The sequence below is a fragment of the Melozone crissalis genome, unplaced genomic scaffold (assembly GCF_028551555.1).
Source record: "Melozone crissalis strain CALT ecotype California unplaced genomic scaffold, PUWL_Pcris_2 ptg000120l_1, whole genome shotgun sequence".
Taxonomy (NCBI): Eukaryota; Metazoa; Chordata; class Aves; order Passeriformes; family Passerellidae; genus Melozone; species Melozone crissalis.
The window spans coordinates 2,029,512-2,045,709 of NW_026535896.1; the positions used below are offsets into that span (position 1 = coordinate 2,029,512).

General features: G+C 55.3%; 1 protein-coding gene across 1 annotated transcript; it reads right to left on the reverse strand.

Moving 5' to 3' along the window:
• Positions 1 to 2,229: 2,229 nt before the first annotated feature.
• On the reverse strand, positions 2,230 to 15,664 carry ADAMTS15 (ADAM metallopeptidase with thrombospondin type 1 motif 15). Its single transcript, XM_054292974.1, has 8 exons — positions 14,718 to 15,664; positions 10,173 to 10,305; positions 9,051 to 9,218; positions 8,373 to 8,656; positions 7,455 to 7,632; positions 7,182 to 7,363; positions 6,434 to 6,609; positions 2,230 to 5,187 (listed from the first exon to the last, which is right to left on the reverse strand). Exons 1-8 carry the CDS (start codon positions 15,609 to 15,611, stop codon positions 4,407 to 4,409), a joined length of 2,796 nt encoding a protein of 931 aa, XP_054148949.1. The 5' UTR covers positions 15,612 to 15,664; the 3' UTR covers positions 2,230 to 4,406.
• Between the last annotated feature and the right edge of the window lie 534 nt (positions 15,665 to 16,198).

The window sequence follows — 16,198 nt, forward strand, 5'->3', positions numbered from 1 at the left end:
TTTATTTATTTATTTAATTAATAAAATTCATAAATAATTAAATGTTATCTATTAAAATATGCATTATATATTATATATTATATATTATTAATAATTCTATTGGTTATTATTAAGGATATAGTATTATTTATCTATTATATATTTAGATGTATCATTTTATATATACATATATATAGATATATAGATATATAATTTATATTTACCTGGTGTGTATATATATACCAGGTGTATGTATATATATATATATATATATATATATATACACCCGGTAAATATATAAATTTATTATTTATATATATTTTTATATATATATCAGGTAAATACTTGGGGATTGTGTGGGGTTTTTGTCTCTCAGGGTGATTTTTAAGGGCATCTGGTTAAAAGTGTGGAGCTGTCACCTGGAGGAGCAAGGCGATAGTTTTAATTTAATTTTCTGCTCCTGAACAGATACTTGAGGCAAAATTTCTCGCTGTGACAGGTGGGAATCTCCCTCCTTGCTCCCAATAAATCCATTTGCAGCTGTTGCCTTTGCAGTGTGGGATATATTTGGGGTGAAAGTGAAAACTTTATTGTGAGGGGAGCTCCTCCCTGTAGGAGCTGCTGACGAGGAAGGTTCTCAGCTGTGCCTGTTTCTTTAGGATTAAACATTACACAGAAATTGTTCCCTGTGAGGGTGGGCACAGAGCAGCTGTGGCTGCCCCTGGATCCCTGGAAGTGCCCAAGGCCAGATTGGACGGGGTTGGAGCACCCTGGGACAGTGGAATGTCCCTGTTTGTGGCAGAAGGGGATGGAAGGAGATGATCTCCATGGTCCCTTCCAACACTGACTGTTCTGGGATTCTGTGATGATGGAAAGCAAACTGAGCTTTTCCCCAATAAAACACATGAAATTTGCCAAATCATTACAACATAATGGGGGAATAAATTGCATTTGCTGGGGGAATAAATTGCATTTGCTGGGGGAAAATAAAATCCTAGGCAACCTGCTGAGAGCTGGGGGGTGACATCAGGCATCCGTGAGCTGACACGGCCCAGGAGCAGGAAAGGCTTTATCTCAGCACTGGCCCCAGCACAACAGGCAGAGAGAGGGCTCTGACTCAGGGAGGGTGTGCTGAGAGTTTTAGGAGGAGCACACAGACAGGGCTGTTCAGGATGTGAGAGTGCTGTTCCAGTTTACATCAATCATTTTAACTCTATATTCCTGTCAGCCTGACAAAAGAAATCCTGATTCAAACCTAAGGCAAACCAGCCTCCTTCAGTGAGCATCCCCAGTTCCCCTGGGGCTCACAGGAACTGATTCACCAGGGCTCCTTCAGGTTGGGTTTCCTTTTTACCAGTAACCAATCCTGTAGCAGAACCAAATCAGAATAAACCTTTGGGCTTATAAAGCCCAAATTACAATAAACCTGTTGGGCTCATAAAGGTGTTGGCTTTGATGCCTTAGGATTTTAGCTTTTCTATTTTTCATAAGTTTCAGGGCTTCATGAGATGGAAAATGATGCTTAAAGGTTTGGCTGTTGGCTTAGATGCTCAGCATCCCTTTCCCTTTGGAAAGCAAAGCCCACAAAGCCTCAGCAATGACACAATTCCCTCATAAAGGTGGCAGGGAAGGTGTGAGAAAGAAGCAGAAGGGAAAGGAACAATTGTGAAATTGTAATCCTGCAGTTCTTCAGTCTATAACTAAAGTTTTTATATTTTCCATCTATTTGCAATCCTGCAGTTCTTTAGTGCAGAACTCCAAACTCCACACACAGTGGGAGCTGCTGCTTCCCCATTTGGGGCAGACACAACAATTCCTCTCCAGGCTGGCAATCAAGGACACCTCACTGCCTCAGGGCCCAGAGATGGAAACAAAAGGGAGTTGGGGGCAGCAAACTTGGGGTCAATGACTTCATTAGCTGAAGCTAGAATTGGCAGATTCACCCTCAAAATGCAAATGGATCAAACTTATAAAAGTGTGAAACCTGTGACTCATTGTCCATTTTTGGGTGAGTTTTGTCTGCCTGAAATGTACCTGCAGACCATTCAATAAATATAACTGCTTTTTGTTCCCTTCATTTTGTCTCTGTTTTTAGGAAAGCCCGAAAAGGACCAGTTTTGTTCTTTAGGTGATGAGCTGACACTCTAAAGGGTTCAGGCTCACAATAACACAAAGAACACCCCACAGCCACCAACAAAACAACCCTTGCAGGAGTGTGTCCCCGTGGGGATAACTTTAAATACAGATTTATTTCAGGTTTGCTACTGACGCACAAACAGCAGAGATCGATGTTCAGTATACATGGTATACACAAAGCAGCCAGAACCGTCGGCATCTCCGTCCTCCTGCTGCACCCTCAGCAGAAGAACCTCACACGGGCAATCCCTCCCCTCCTCAGCAACCAGGCTGACAATGTCTTGGTGGCTTAGAAAGCAGCTGTGGCATGGCAGGACACCAAAGGGCAGCTCCTCGGAGCTCTGTCCCCAGAGGGAAGCGCAGTGGGCTCAGATATGCAGGAAAACCCCCAGAAAATGGGTGGTATGTTCATGGGAATGGAGACCTGGAAGGGATTTCCTAAGAACATTAACTCCCGTTCCCTGCTGTGCAGAGCAACCACAACATCTGCTCCTGGCTCTGTGGAGCAGCGTGGAGACCTAAAACATGATTGTGTTGAAAGAGGCATCAGATGGATCCTCTAGGAGGATCCCCAGGGAGGCTGAGCCCACAAATACTGTCACAAGGAGTTTGTGAGCAGCTGCAAAGGCCTAAGAAGGGAACTCTCGTGCCACCTGTCCCATTTCATGTCATTCTCACCTTGCCCACAGCTGGAGACCTTCTGGAGCCACCCAAGGGGCAGTGGAGTTTCCTTGTTGGACCTCCAACAAGCATGGCAGGCTCCAAGCCTTTATTTGCTGAGATGGCATCTTCTGCCTACCCAAAATCTGTGTCTCACCCCTAAAATACCTTTCTGCTGATCCCAGTGACTGCACAGCTTGACCCAGAAGCTTTGGCTTGCTCACAGTCACAGCTCGTTGATTAAGAGGCACCTGCATCAGTGACAAAGCAAAAAAATCAACGGTGCCTTGATGATTTGATCTGAGCAAGAGACCTCAATGATGAATGGGGTTTGGGAGAGGTAAAACAACCTCTGACCACAATGGGCACGATGCTACAAAACCATCAGAGGTGCAGAATAACCCCAGAGGCACAGAACAGGCCCAGAATCACTGGAAGGGGAAAATGGTTGTAGATGCTTTGCAGCAGCAAGAGGTGTGACAGTCCCTCATTCTCTGCATGCCTGAACCCCACTGAGCCCCTTTTTCCTCAGGAAAGCCAAAGACCCAAATTGATCTCCCTCTCCCTCAGCTCCAAAGGGATGCCAGGGAAGTGACCCCAGCTCTGATAGAGCGCAGGATATCTCAGGCAGGCTTTACACAGAGGAAAAATATCCCAGCCTGGTTAAAGGCTGGAGGCTATGGGATGTCTGGGCATGACATACTGGTCCCATTGAGCACCATTTCCAGAGCAAAGCAAAGTCTCAGTGGCTGGGGGGGCTGTGTCTGACCCTGTGGAACTACAGCACAGCTGCTTGCTGCTTTTTTGGAATGACAGCTCAAACCTCAGGTCCACTGTGATGCCTTTAAGCCCTGAAAAGCTTCAGGTGGACCAGGGTGTAAAGGAGCATCTGGATGTTCACACAGCCCCGTCCCAAAGCACCATAGGAAACCTCAGGCTGGTGAGATCCCCTGGGAATAACACCAGCCCTGCTATGCAAGGTTTACATCCATCAGGAGGGGAGGAAGGAGGTTAAAAAAATACAGAGTTAAGCACCATAAAATTTACACTGGTCAGGTCATAAACAAGAGGAGAGAATGAAAATAAAGCCACCACCTTCCAGCCTGGCCCAGGGATGCTGCTGGGACAACAAATTCCCCACCAGCAAGCCCTGGAGGCATCAGTCCCAGTGCCTCATCGCACCGGTGGTCGTTGCATTGGTAAACCCTTTTGGTCCTGTTTAGCATGAGTGTTGGGGGAGTCCAGGGAGAAGGGAGGTAGGGTTGGTCCTGGGAAGGTGGGGGGAGGCTTCATCTGTGCAATTTAGGGGCATCTCCCTGCCTGAACCGCAGATCCATCACAGGCAGGGATGATCCTCCTCGCTTCCATCTGTCCCCCCATCTCCCAGCCTCCACCGGTGGTTTCCGTGTCGTCCAGTGGCTTCGAGGTAGATGTTCATTCCCGCTCTGTCTCCAAGCGACCTGGTTGGTAAAAGCCCTCTCTCCCAGGTGCACGGGGCTGTCCCCACACCCAGGTCCCTTTTTATTCCCATTTTTTTTCTTATTTTTCCCCCTTTTGCTATGTGCTATGGACATCTCCCCCACTCCCAACCTCTGGCACATGCCCTTCCTCGCAGGCACCCCTTGACCTGCTCAGCACGGCCTCAAGGTGCAGAAATCCAGCTCCTGCGGCTTCCTCCGAAAATTGCAACTCTCCCGGGGCAGCAGGCGCCCGCTGGGCACCACGCACTTCAACGCCCGTCTCTTGAAACCCCGACCACAGCTCTTGGAGCAGGAAGACCAAGGTCCAGCTTCCCAGGCCGGGCAGGGCTCCCCGCAGAGCCGGACGTCGGCGGGGCGCTGCGCGGCGTCGCACTCAGCGGCCGGCTGGCCGTAGGAGTCGCGGCAAGCCACGGAGCGCTTCTGCAAGCCATCGCCACACGTGACAGAGCACGCCTCCCAGCCACCCACCGCCCACTTGTACGAGGGCCGCTTGTAGCTCGGCCTCCCGCCGTCCAGGCGGTTGGACAGGCTGAGCACGCTGTTGTTGAGGTCCGGCGGGGTCTTGCCCTCCTTCTTGTAGGAGGATTTGTCCTCCTTGCTCTCCTTGGGGAGGTAGAAGGAGTAGCGCACGCGGGGAGGGGTCATCTTTCCAACAGAGAGCACCTCCAGAGTTAGGGGTTCCTGGATGGGTTTGAAGGCCTGGAGGCTCTCGACGGCGGTGCCGGTGCCGCTGTAGCGCAGGACGCTGCCCTTGACCATGAGGTCCCTCTCGACGGCCGAGACGATGAAGTGGCCGTTGAGCAGGTACTTGCCCTGCGCGTTCTTCAGCGCCAGGTAGTTGTCGTCGCTGACGAGGCCTTTGTAGCCCCGCTGGCGGATGTCGATGTTGGAGGCGCCCGCGGGGATCACCACCACGAAGTTGTAGCCGTGCCTGAAAGGGAAGAGCAGGCCGGGCAGTGTAGCAGAATTGTCTAAGACCCTGTGGAGGGCTGAGACTTAACAGCAGGAATTGCTGAGTCATGACGAGACAGCAAAATAAGCTCCTGACTTCTGCCGCTCGGACCCCAGCTTATCTCTGTAACCCCATAGGTCACTTTCCCCTAACCAGTACTATTGGACAAGTCTGGATCCCTCTGTACCCTATGAAAAGGGGCTGGTTTAGCTCATTCAGGAGAAGAAGAGCCGTCGCTGGAACTCTTCACAGACCCCTCAATAAACCCATCGCTGTGGAACCACCAGGACCTCTCCTTCTCCTCTCTCTCATCTGCTTCTCCCCCTAGCCCTCCGGTGCCTTAGCAAGCAAAGAGCTGAAATCATAAGAGAGCTGATAATCACTAAAGAGCTGAAATCCACTTAGCTTGCTTAAGGCAGCCACAGCTAAGAGCGGCCTGGGTATTCGGACACTGTCTCCAAGAGGGATTGAGCTATCCAGACAGGACTGCCTTGCTCAGGGGCAAAGCCTGCTCTGTGGGCTGGGGCAGGGGGGAGACTTTGGGGCAGGACATCAGGCACAGAAAACAATGCACAGACCACACTTCAGGTGAAAAAGATATGGACACATGAAGGAAAAACTGTCCAGAACCAGCAAAAAGTGACAAAGCACCAAACCTTTGCCCAAGATGCAGAAAAAAGAAATCGCTATGCAAATCAATGTTATTCCAAATATGATATAGATAGAAATCTTCTATTGTGAAAAATGCTTCCCAGGGAGGGAAACCACCATGTAAAGATAAATGTATTAGTAATGATTCAATTACCCAAAATGTCTCTGAAGAGAGAACATTTGGGAAATGTCAATCAGCTTCTATCTGTGACATGGGGAATTACTTCAGCCCTGATATCCTCCCACCCCTACTTTTGTCTTCTTCCTGTGAGGATCAGTTTGAATTTCCTCGTTGCATTGAGTTTTGCATAGGCTGATGTCACCCAGTTGCAGGAAGATGCTTCAGCCCCTCTGACTCAACAGCACTCCATCAGCAGAAGTCAACAGACATCAAATGTGTTGTGCTGCTCCTTCAGAGCCAGCCCAGGTGTCTGTGCAGTGATGTGCATGAGCACCAGCAGATTTGGCTCAGGATGGATTTATCCCATCACCATCTCCACAACCTTCCTGCATCCCCCACACCAAAACAGAGAGCTGGGAGTTGGGGAAGCACACATGATAACTGAACACTCACATGGGTTTGGTGAACAAGCCTGAGACCTTCTTGCAGCTCTTGTTGTCTCCTCCGCAGACGCTGCATTTGTCAAACTTCTTCTTGGAGCCCAATTTCCCATCACAGCCTGCCTTGATGCATTTGCCCTGGACACAGATCGAGGTGGAGTCCGGGGAGCAAGGGGTGCCATCCACAACCTAAACCAGGTGAGAAAAACAAGCTGCTGCATTTCCTTCTGATATCTCCCAAGGCCTCCCAGCTGTGCCCATCCCACCCCATCTGACAGGTCCTGGGGAGATGCCAGCAGGCACCATGTCGCTCTTTGCTCATGTTCTGCTTTGCAGGCAGGATTTTGGGGTCTCTGAGAAGAGATAGATGGGACTACATCCCTTTTCTCCCATCCACAGAATTTCCTGCCCTTTCCATTGCAGGGAACAAGCTGCACAGGGGACACTGCTAACACCATCCCACTCAGTCCCATGTCTGGATGTCCACCCTGCCCTGCCCATTGCTTCCCCAGTACCCAAACTATCATCCTCTATCCCAGGACCACAGGAATACGCCAGTGGCACCTTTACAAGAGGTAAAAATGACATCTTCCAGAGGAAAACCCTCCACGGACCAGCTCCAGCCCCAAGCTGATTCACACCACACTGGTGGAACCTCACCTAACACCATCCACCCACCAGACAAGGAAAGTCAATTCATCTCCAGGGGCACTGGAGTCATCCCACAGTCCAGGCACTGACCCTGGGGGTCTCTCACCAACCTTGGGTGCCAGCACATAGAAGTAGCCGGTGCCGTTGGCCCGGCAGATGAGCTTGCACTTATCCCGGGGCGAGACACCGGAGTATTTGGGAACCCAGGAGACGGAGGCAGTCAGGCGGTTCGTGCTGTGGCTGTAGCCATTGAAAGCCTCACACTGCTCCTCACGGAAGCTCTTCCCTGGCACTGAAAACAACAGAGAGGTGGTGTTGGGAACCAGCCTGCACCTCCAGCTTTGGTTTTCTGGGGTGGTTGCAGGCTGAGCCCCAGCCCTTACCTGCAGCAGCGCAGGGCTCCAGGTTGCAGGAGCGGTACTTGACGCGGATGCCCTCGCAGTAGGAGCCCCCGTTGGCCGGCACGGGGTCGCTGCACTCGCGCCTGGCCAGCTGCACCCCACCACCACAGCTGCGGGAGCACGGCCCGTACGGCGCCCACCTGGCCCAGCCGCCGTCCACCTGCAGGGAGGGACAGCCTGAGGGGCTGCACACCCATCAGCCCCACACCTGGAGCCATCCCTACACAAGGAAAACCTCCAACCGCTGCACACCCATCATCTCCACACTTGGAGCCATCCCTTCTCAAGGAAAACCTCCAATTGCTGCCACCCACCATCCCCACACTTGGAGCCATTCCTACAAAAAGAAAACCTCCAGCTGCTGCACACCCATCATCCCCACACCTGGAGCCATCCCTACACAAGGAAAACCTCCAACTGCCCACAAACAGAATCACAAAATCACAGAGTAATGAGGTTGGAAGAGACCTCTAAGATCATCGAGTCCAACCTATGCCCTAACACCTCAACCAGACTATAGCCCCAAGTGCCATGTCCACCCTGTACTTGCTGAGTGGGGTATTTGGGGGCTCCCAGCAGAGGCACTCACCCTGTACTCGCTGAGTGACCTGTTCTGGGTTCCCAGCATTGGCACTCACCCTGTACTTGCTGTGTGAGGTGTTTTTGCATTCCCAGCACAGTCACTCACCCTGTACTTGCTGAGTGGAGTGTTTGGGGGTTCCCAGCACAGGGACCCATCCTGTACTCGCTGAGTGGGGTGTTTTGGGGGTTCCCAGCAGAGGCACTCATCCTGCACTCATTGAGTGACCTGTTTTTGCATTCCCAGCATTGGCACTCACCCTGGACTCACTGAGTGACCTGTTTTTGGGACGTTTTATGTCTCCCAGCACAGTCACTCACCCTGTATTTGCTGACGTTGTGCCTCTCCACACAGGCTCCCTTGAGGCAGAAGCGCCCGTCGCCGCAGGCGGTGCCGTCGGCCCAGGGGAAGTGCCGGGTCTGGCACACGATCTGCCCCCGGGCCTTGCCCGTGCACCACAGCTTGGCACAGTACTGCATGTAGGGGCAGGGCTTGGAGCCCACCCCGAAGGCCAGCTCGCACTGCTGGTTCAGGCTGTAGCTGGTGCCCGGCAGGTCCTCGGGCAGAGGGATGGGTTTGGCAGGCTGGTCCAGCAGACAGTCCCCTGCAGGAGTGGGAGAGGGTCTGTCAGCTCCTGGGGGCTGTAGGGACCAGGGTGGGGAGGGAAGGCACTGCTGCAGGGAGATGAGAGAGAGATTGGGCCAAAGCTAGCCCAGGGATGCCCTCAACCTTGGCTGTATCCCAGACACAGATGATTCCATCTCCTGGTGATGTCTTGGAGCTCTGCCAGCAGCCTGAGTGCAGATGTCACTGCTGGGGACACCCAGGAGGTCTGGACACTACAGAAACCTCCCACTTCCTTCTGAATTTGTTTACAGAGCCAAGAGAGGAAGAGCTCTACAGCCAACCAACTTTTCCCAGTAAGCAGCGGCAGGGCTGGACCCCGTTCCCAGGGGACAGGGACACGGGCAGGGGGTGAGGGGCACAGCAGGGCTCACCATGGCCACTGTCCAGGAAGTCAGTGATGATGGCAGCGCTGCAGGCTGACCAGGGGTTGGCACGGTCGATCTGGATGAGGGTGGGGGACATCATGTGGTTGGTCTTCAGCCGGCCAAAGACTTCCTCACAGGCCTTCACGTTGTCGTGGGGCATGTTGAACACGTGGCCTGGGTGTGGGATAAGGGAGGCAGCATGAATAACCCAGCACAGCACGAGAGCAGGAATCCCCCCAGCTTCTTTCAGCAGAGATGGAGACATGGAGTGGGGCAGACCCACAAGGATTGCAGCTGTGGACAGCCCAGAAGAGCCAGCAAACATTCCAGCCCTCTCCCAGATGCCTCATGCACGTGGAAAGCACAGGGGAAAAGGAAGGGCAAGGGAAATTGTGAAGAGCAGGTGACAGGTGACTTCAGCAGCTGCACAGAGGTAGGTGTGCCCTCTGCCTGTTATTTCAGGCTCCTAAATCCTGGAAACCCAGCTGTGGGAGCAACCATGAGAGCAAAGCTCCTTCAGCTCCCTCAGCAGCCCTTTCCCCCTGGCTCGGGGGAAAGGCAGAGTTTCCCTGTCACCAGTGTTTTGTGGAGATAAACAAAACTCCACAGCTTTTGTGGAAGTTGTAAAGCTGGTGTGTTTATTACAGCGCTGGACGCATGTGGGAATCGTTTTCTTAAAATGACATGTGTAGTTCTGGGAACTTCAGGTCTCTTTTTATCTCCTTCTCAAATACATATGCATACAATTTCACAATAACTGAAATTCATGCATATTCATTTTTACTAATTTTGCGTGACATTTGCTGCTAGTTCTTCTTTATCAGGAAGAATTTCTCGGTCAAGTTGTCTTGCTTCACAGCAGTCTCTGTCTCTCTCTATCACTCTCTATCTCTTTCCCTTTTATCTGTCTTTCACTGAAGCAGCTTCTTTGAGCCTGGGCTTTTGCAGTCGGAAGCTACATACTTAAAGATGTACATTCTACTTAAATCAAAATAGATTCCTACTGTAGAAAATTTCCACTGTGCCTCACCAGACACCACCTGTTGTCTCATCATCCAGAGGCCGAACCCAGGGCAGTTCTGACCCCTGGGAGTGCTGCTGAGAGGAAGAGGAGGGCAGGAGCCTTACCCAGCTCGTGGGCGGTGGTGAAGGCCGAGGGCAGCCCGTCGTCCTCGATGACAGAACAGCTGCGCTTGGGGTCACACATGGTGCCCACGTCTGCCATGCCCAGCGTGTCACAGGTGGTGGCACCACACAGGTCCTGCCAGGCACACAGGGAAGGGGTTAGCACAGGGGACAGCACAGGTGTCACTGTTCTCCTTTCCCACCTCATCCCTGGCCACCACAGGGAGCTCCTGATGGGAAGAAAGCCCAAAGGGATGGGAACCACACCTCAGTCCTGACCCAGCCCAGGCTGCAACCCTGTGTTTGCACTTAACCCAAGCACCAGGGATGTGTGTAGCATCCTGCCCTGCCTTCAGCAACAGCTTTTCCTACTCAAACAACTCCTCTGGCCAGAGTGGAGCTGGTTTTGTCACAGATGAACCAGTGTGGTTCCCTTGATCTTAAGTGAGCTCAAGGACTAGACCCAGGTGGATGGATGGGAACATATCTGGCCTTGGACTCAGGGCTGAGCCCATTCTCAATCTCATTTCTCAGCTTCTTCCAAGGAAAAAGAAAGTCCTGGACCAGGTCCAGAGGTTTCAAAGGCTAAAGAAAGTGCTCCTGCCTCTCTAAGACACTCTGCAGCCATCCTTCAAGGAGCAACCAAGCCCAGCTGATCAAAGGAGGAACCAGCCCAGGAGGAACCAGCCCAGGAATGGGATGCTGGGGTTGGAACAGGATTGTGTGGGATGGAATGGGATGCTGGGGTTGGAACAGGATGGAATGAAGGATGAGGTGGGATGGGATGGGATGGGATGGGATGGGATGAGGTGAGATAGGATGGGATAAGGGGCGGGATGGGATAGGATGGGATGGGATGGGATAGGATGGGATGGGATGGGATGGGATGGGATGGGATGGGAATGGAATGAGGTGGGATGGGGGAGGGGGACAGGATAGGATTGGGGTGTTGTAGGAACCAGCCCAGGCTTCCACCCCCACATTGAAGACAGCCACATCCTACATAGATGTTGCCAGGAGAGAGGCTGGGAAGGGTCGCATCATGGGCAGATCTGCCCTTCCCCAGGTGCTCATGCTAAAAAAGTCCATTTAAGACACACTGATGCTGCAGCCTGGCAGCAACCTTGTCTCAGGTGCTCCCTTCCCCTGCTGGGTGTGGTTTGGCTTTGGGAGGGCTGGAGCATCCTCCCCTCTCTGGGTGCTGCCCCAGGGCTGCCAGGGAGGCCATGCAGCGGGCACGGAGCTGTTTTCCACATGAAAAGAAAAGTGAGGGACTCTCTGGGCGCTCCCATGCTATAAATAAGTGTGATTCATGCTCAGCACTTGCCCAGCCAAAGCGCCTGGGTTGCTCAGAATCCTGCAGGAGCTGCTCTGCCAATATTTCCAGCAAGGTTTCCAAGCTGCAGGCATTCCCGCGCAGGCAGGTTCAGCTGTGGGTAAATCACAGCCCTGATGACTTCAGAGAGCCCCAGCCAGGCCTGAGATGGCTTTAACAGGAGACCTGGGGCCACAGGCAGGACCGGCATCTCCAGAGAGGTGACGTGAAGAAACGTCTGGGTCTGCTCTGGTGGTGGAAAACCCCAGCACACAACTGAGCTCAGCGCTTTGCTCCGCAGTTTTCCTGCCCAGCTGGGGCCCTGCTGCATCCCTGATCCCAGGAGAAGAGGTGGCAGCCCCACCTTGCCCTGGCAGTGCCACCACTGTTGTTAACGGTGCTGGCAAGCCCAGGGGCAGAGTCCCAGTCGCCAAACACATCAAGACCCAGTGGCATCACCACCCTGAGCCAAGCCAGGGGTGCAGCTTGCCCAGGAGTCCCTGCCCATGCTCTGATTTTGAATGGTCTCCCTGCTGCTGAGGGGAGTTCCTCACCTGTCCCTAATCCCTAATAAACATCTGGGCAGGGATAGTGGAGGGAGAAAATGCAAAATGCTCTGGCCAGCACTGGGGCTTTGGGGGCGAGGATGGGGCGTGGGGAGGAATGCCCCAGCCTCACAGCTCCCTGCTCAGGGCTCTCTGAAGAGCTCTCAGTGCTCTTTGAGGAGTTCTTTCCTCGCCAGCACAGCGAGCTCTGGCTCCCAGCCCAACACCTGCACTGACACACTGACCCACTTCTCGCTCTGAGCCTCGCTGGGATTCACCACCAGCAGCTCTCTGGGGGCTTTTCCCCCACCACAGCCTCCTCAGGACAGCCTGGGTGTGCCAGGCAGCATCTCTGGGCTTTATGACAGGTCCTGATCCCCCACCTGCACACCTCCTTCAGCCTTGCCAGCGTTGAGACTGCTCAGGAGAGGAGCAGAGAGAAATGGAAGAGCTTTGGGGTGAAAAGCACCGTGCAAGGAGCCAGCTCTGCCTTTGCTCTCTGTCACTGGTGTCCCCTCTGCTGGCACAGGTACAGGGAGGACGCTTGGTCCCCCAAGGGGCTGCAGGCAACTTGCTCAGTGCATCAGCACTCTGACAGCCTGACCTTCCTGCACGGCACCTCCCAAGGCTTCTCATCATCCCTTGTGAGCTTCTCAAGATGTTCCACAGGTCAGTCAGGGGGATCTTTGTGCATTAATTCACCTACTCAGAGCCATAAGATCTCTCCCTGCCACAGAGGCTTCCTGTGTGCATCCAAAGCAGCTCCAAAAAGCTGAGGCTTGAGCTGCAGTTTCCAAATTCACCCAGGTGCCAGGCTGCAGCCAGAACTTCCTTCATGCAACTTCCCTTTGGTTTCACAGCAAGCAAAGATGTGCAGCCGGTGTGAGGTCCAGGAGGGGTGGGAAGGATGGACAAGCCCCTTGCCATGGTGCGCAGGGATATTTCCAGGAGGGCAGCTGAAGCTCTGCAGGACCCTCCAACAAGCAGTGGCTCAGGCAGGAAGGGAATCTGCACCCTCCAGCTGATCAGGACTGAGCTTCCCAAAGGCAAATCCATCATTCAGTGTTGGAAGGGAGCAAATCCAAGCAGTAAAAGAGAGCCCCATTCGTCAGCAGCTCATCATCACAGTGAAAACTGCCTATCAACCAGGCTGGAGGTGAAATTTAAGTCGGGGGCTTATGTAACAGCTTTTTGGCAGGAAGATAAGCTTTGGGATGTCAGGGGACCACAGATGGATGCACTCAAGGAAGGCAGATGTCTCCCTGACCGTGTGCCTTTGCATTGAGCTTGCTTTGGGATTTCAGGAATGGATGGTTTAGCAATGTGTAAAAAATGCAGCCCAGACGTGATCCACATCTTTTGAATGGCTGGGACCGGCTCTGTCCCACGTGCAGCTCCAGTGACCTCACGGGGCTTCCACCAGAGGTGGAGCTGCCTGGTGTCAGCAGAGTCCTCCTCTGTGAGCTGCTCCAGCAGCCTGGCCTTCCATCCTGCCTGCGCTCCCCGAGGATTTACAGCTGGCCCGGGGTGGGGAGGACAAGAAGACACACAGGACAAGATCCTACACGTCCTGCACAGCTCAGTCCTGCTCCAGCCCTTGCTGAGCCCGGGCTAGGGACAGCTGGACTGAGCTGGATGCTATATCCTTCCCACCCACCACAAGGGCTTGACCTGGAAAAAATATTTTGGGAATGGTCTCCCTGCTGCTGAGGGGAGTTCCTCACCTGTCCCTAATCCAAAAACATCTGGGCAGGGATAGTGGAAGGAGAAAATGCAAGAAGCCTTTTCTGCCAAAGCCTGCTGCAGCCAAGATAAGACGTGACTGACCCCTCCAAGCTGGGCTCATCCTCCTCCCATCCCATCCCATCAGGGATTTTGGGATGCAGGCTGATGTCCACACTGAGACAGGACTACAGGGAGGGAGGAACAGTGGGGAGAGGTTGTGGGAGCTTTGGTGTCACCCAGATTGTGGGGGTGGGAGGATGCAGAGCTCATCCCACACGCCACATCACCACGGAGCCCTGCCAGAGGCAGCTCCAGGCCTCTCTCCCACCCCAGGGATGCAGCCAGCCCACAGCACTGGGGGCAGAGGCTCTCTGCTCTCCCCCACTTGAGGGCTGGAGTGCTGGCTGATCTCTGGTGCTTCACTTCCAGCCCTGAACCGGCTCCATGCAGCGCAGCCAGTGCTGAGGAGAGGTCCAGGTTCTCAGGAGAACCTCAGGCATGAGTCAGAGGAAGCAGGGAGAGGTTTTTTCTTGGCAGGTGGCACTGTGAGCTCTTCCCAGCTGGGGAGGGGGAACAGGACCATGCTCCTCCTCTTCTGGGCTCACACCTCTCATTTCAGGGCGCACTCAGAGCCGCAGGGCACTCGCTGCCAAGCTCCTGCATGGAGGCAGGAGATGGAGCAGCAGGTTTCTGCCTGTGGACACCTCCTGGCTTCACTCACCCCATGGCAGGGATTTTTCCAGGCTCCTAGCCAAAACCTGCCCAGGGGACAGCAAGGCCGGCCCAAGCCTGCTTGCCCCATGCCTCTGGTCCCCCCACCCAGCATCTGAGAGTGGAGGTTCCCTGGGAAACAGGGACAGGCTCAGGCACAACCTCCCCCGTCATGCACACAGGTGGCAGAACGCCTCAGCCCCAGTGCTCCGTGCCAGGGGGGAGCAGCTCCTCGGGCCCCCCTGCACCCACCTGCTTGGTGAAGAGGATGGCGGTGTCCCAGTACTCGGGGTGCTTGTCGCTGACCTTGTTCCACTTCTTCTGCCAGGCGCAGAAGTTGCGCAGGGTGAGGGCGGCGTTGCTGGTGACTTTGGGCCCCTTGTCATCCTGCCCGATCAGGAGGAACTTGACCACGGAGATCTGGATGGGGTTACGGATGCTGGGGTGCTTGTAGAGGCGGGCGGCCGTGGCCATCAGGGTGAGCAGGTAGTGCTGCAGGTCATCCCCGTGGAACTTCACCATCGACTCGTCGGCCACCACCAAGGTCTCCACGTAGCGCGGGACCGAGGCGAAGCGCTTGGCGCGGCCGCCTTTGCCCCCCGCACGCCCCCGGTACTTGTCGAGCGCCTGCAGCACGCCGGGGGTGAGCCCGGAGCCCACGGCGCACCGGGACGCTCCGGCCCCGACGGGGCGGCCGGGACTGCGGCGCTGCAGGCGGTGGAGCCCCCCGGGCGCGCCCCCCGGCACCGGGCTGATCAGGTACTCGGCTCCCCGGTAGCCGAAAGCGCCGCGCAGCCCCCCGCACAGGCTGAGGGCGGCGAAGGACTCGCGGTCGGCGTTGACATCCCCCGAGTAGAAGCAGTGGCGGAGCGCGGGCAGCGGGCGGGCGGCCGCCCCCAGGTAGTGCGCGGCGAAGGCGGGCGCGATGAAGCGGGCGTCGGGGGAGAGGTGGAGGTAGAAATCCTCCCCGAACGCCGAGAGCTGGATCACCACCGCCTGCCCCCCGCGCGGGGGCTCGGCAGGGCCGCCCCTGAAGTAAGCGGGCCCGTTGATGTCGGGGTCCAGGCGCAGCGGGGTGACCAGCGCCGAGTCGGGCTCCGGGGCAGCCCCCGCGCTCAGCAGCAGCAGCGGCAGCAGCGGCAGCATCGTCCCGGCTGCTCAGGCCGGCCGCATCGGGGTTCGGGGGAGGCGCGGGGGGGAGAAAGCAGCACCCGGCCCCCCCCTTCCTCCCTCCTCCTCCTCCTGGACCCGCGGAGGCTGGAGGAGCGGAGCGGCCCCGCCGGTACCTGCTTCGCGGGGCGCACCGCGCTCTTATAGCGGCGGAGCGGGGCGCGGCTTGGCCCCGCCGCAGGCACCGCGGGGCGGGGGCCGGGGCCGAGCGGGGCCGGCCGAGGAGCCGAGCGGAGCCGGGAGAGAACCGCGCTCCGCCCGGGGCTGCCGCCGCCTCCCCGGGGCGGAGCGGGGCGGGGGCGCGGCACCGGCGGCAGGACGGGAGGGGATGGAACGGTGCGGTGGGATGGGGTGAGATGGGGTGGGATGTGAGTTTGGGATGGGATGGGATGGAGTGGGATGGGGTAGGATGGGGTGGGATGTGGGTTTGGGATGGGCTGGGATGCGTGGGATGGAGTGGGGTGCGTGGGATGGGGTGGGATGGAGTGGGATGTGGGTTTGAGATGCACTGAGATGCATGAGATGGGGTGGGATGTGGGTTTGAGATAGGGTGGGATGCATGG

What these genes read in the sequence shown, in the direction of transcription:
- ADAMTS15 (XM_054292974.1), bottom strand. Translation starts at nt 15,611, where the DNA reads ATGCTGCCGCTGCTGCCGCTGCTGCTGCTGAGCGCGGGGGCTGCCCCG. An exon ending in CTTCCTGGACAGTGGCCATG is followed by an intron (nt 8,657 to 9,050) that starts GTGAGCCCTGCT and finishes CCACTCCTGCAG; the next exon opens with GGGACTGTCTGCTGGACCAG. An exon ending in ACAACGTCAGCAAATACAGG is followed by an intron (nt 7,633 to 8,372) that starts GTGAGTGACTGT and finishes CCCTCCCTGCAG; the next exon opens with GTGGACGGCGGCTGGGCCAG.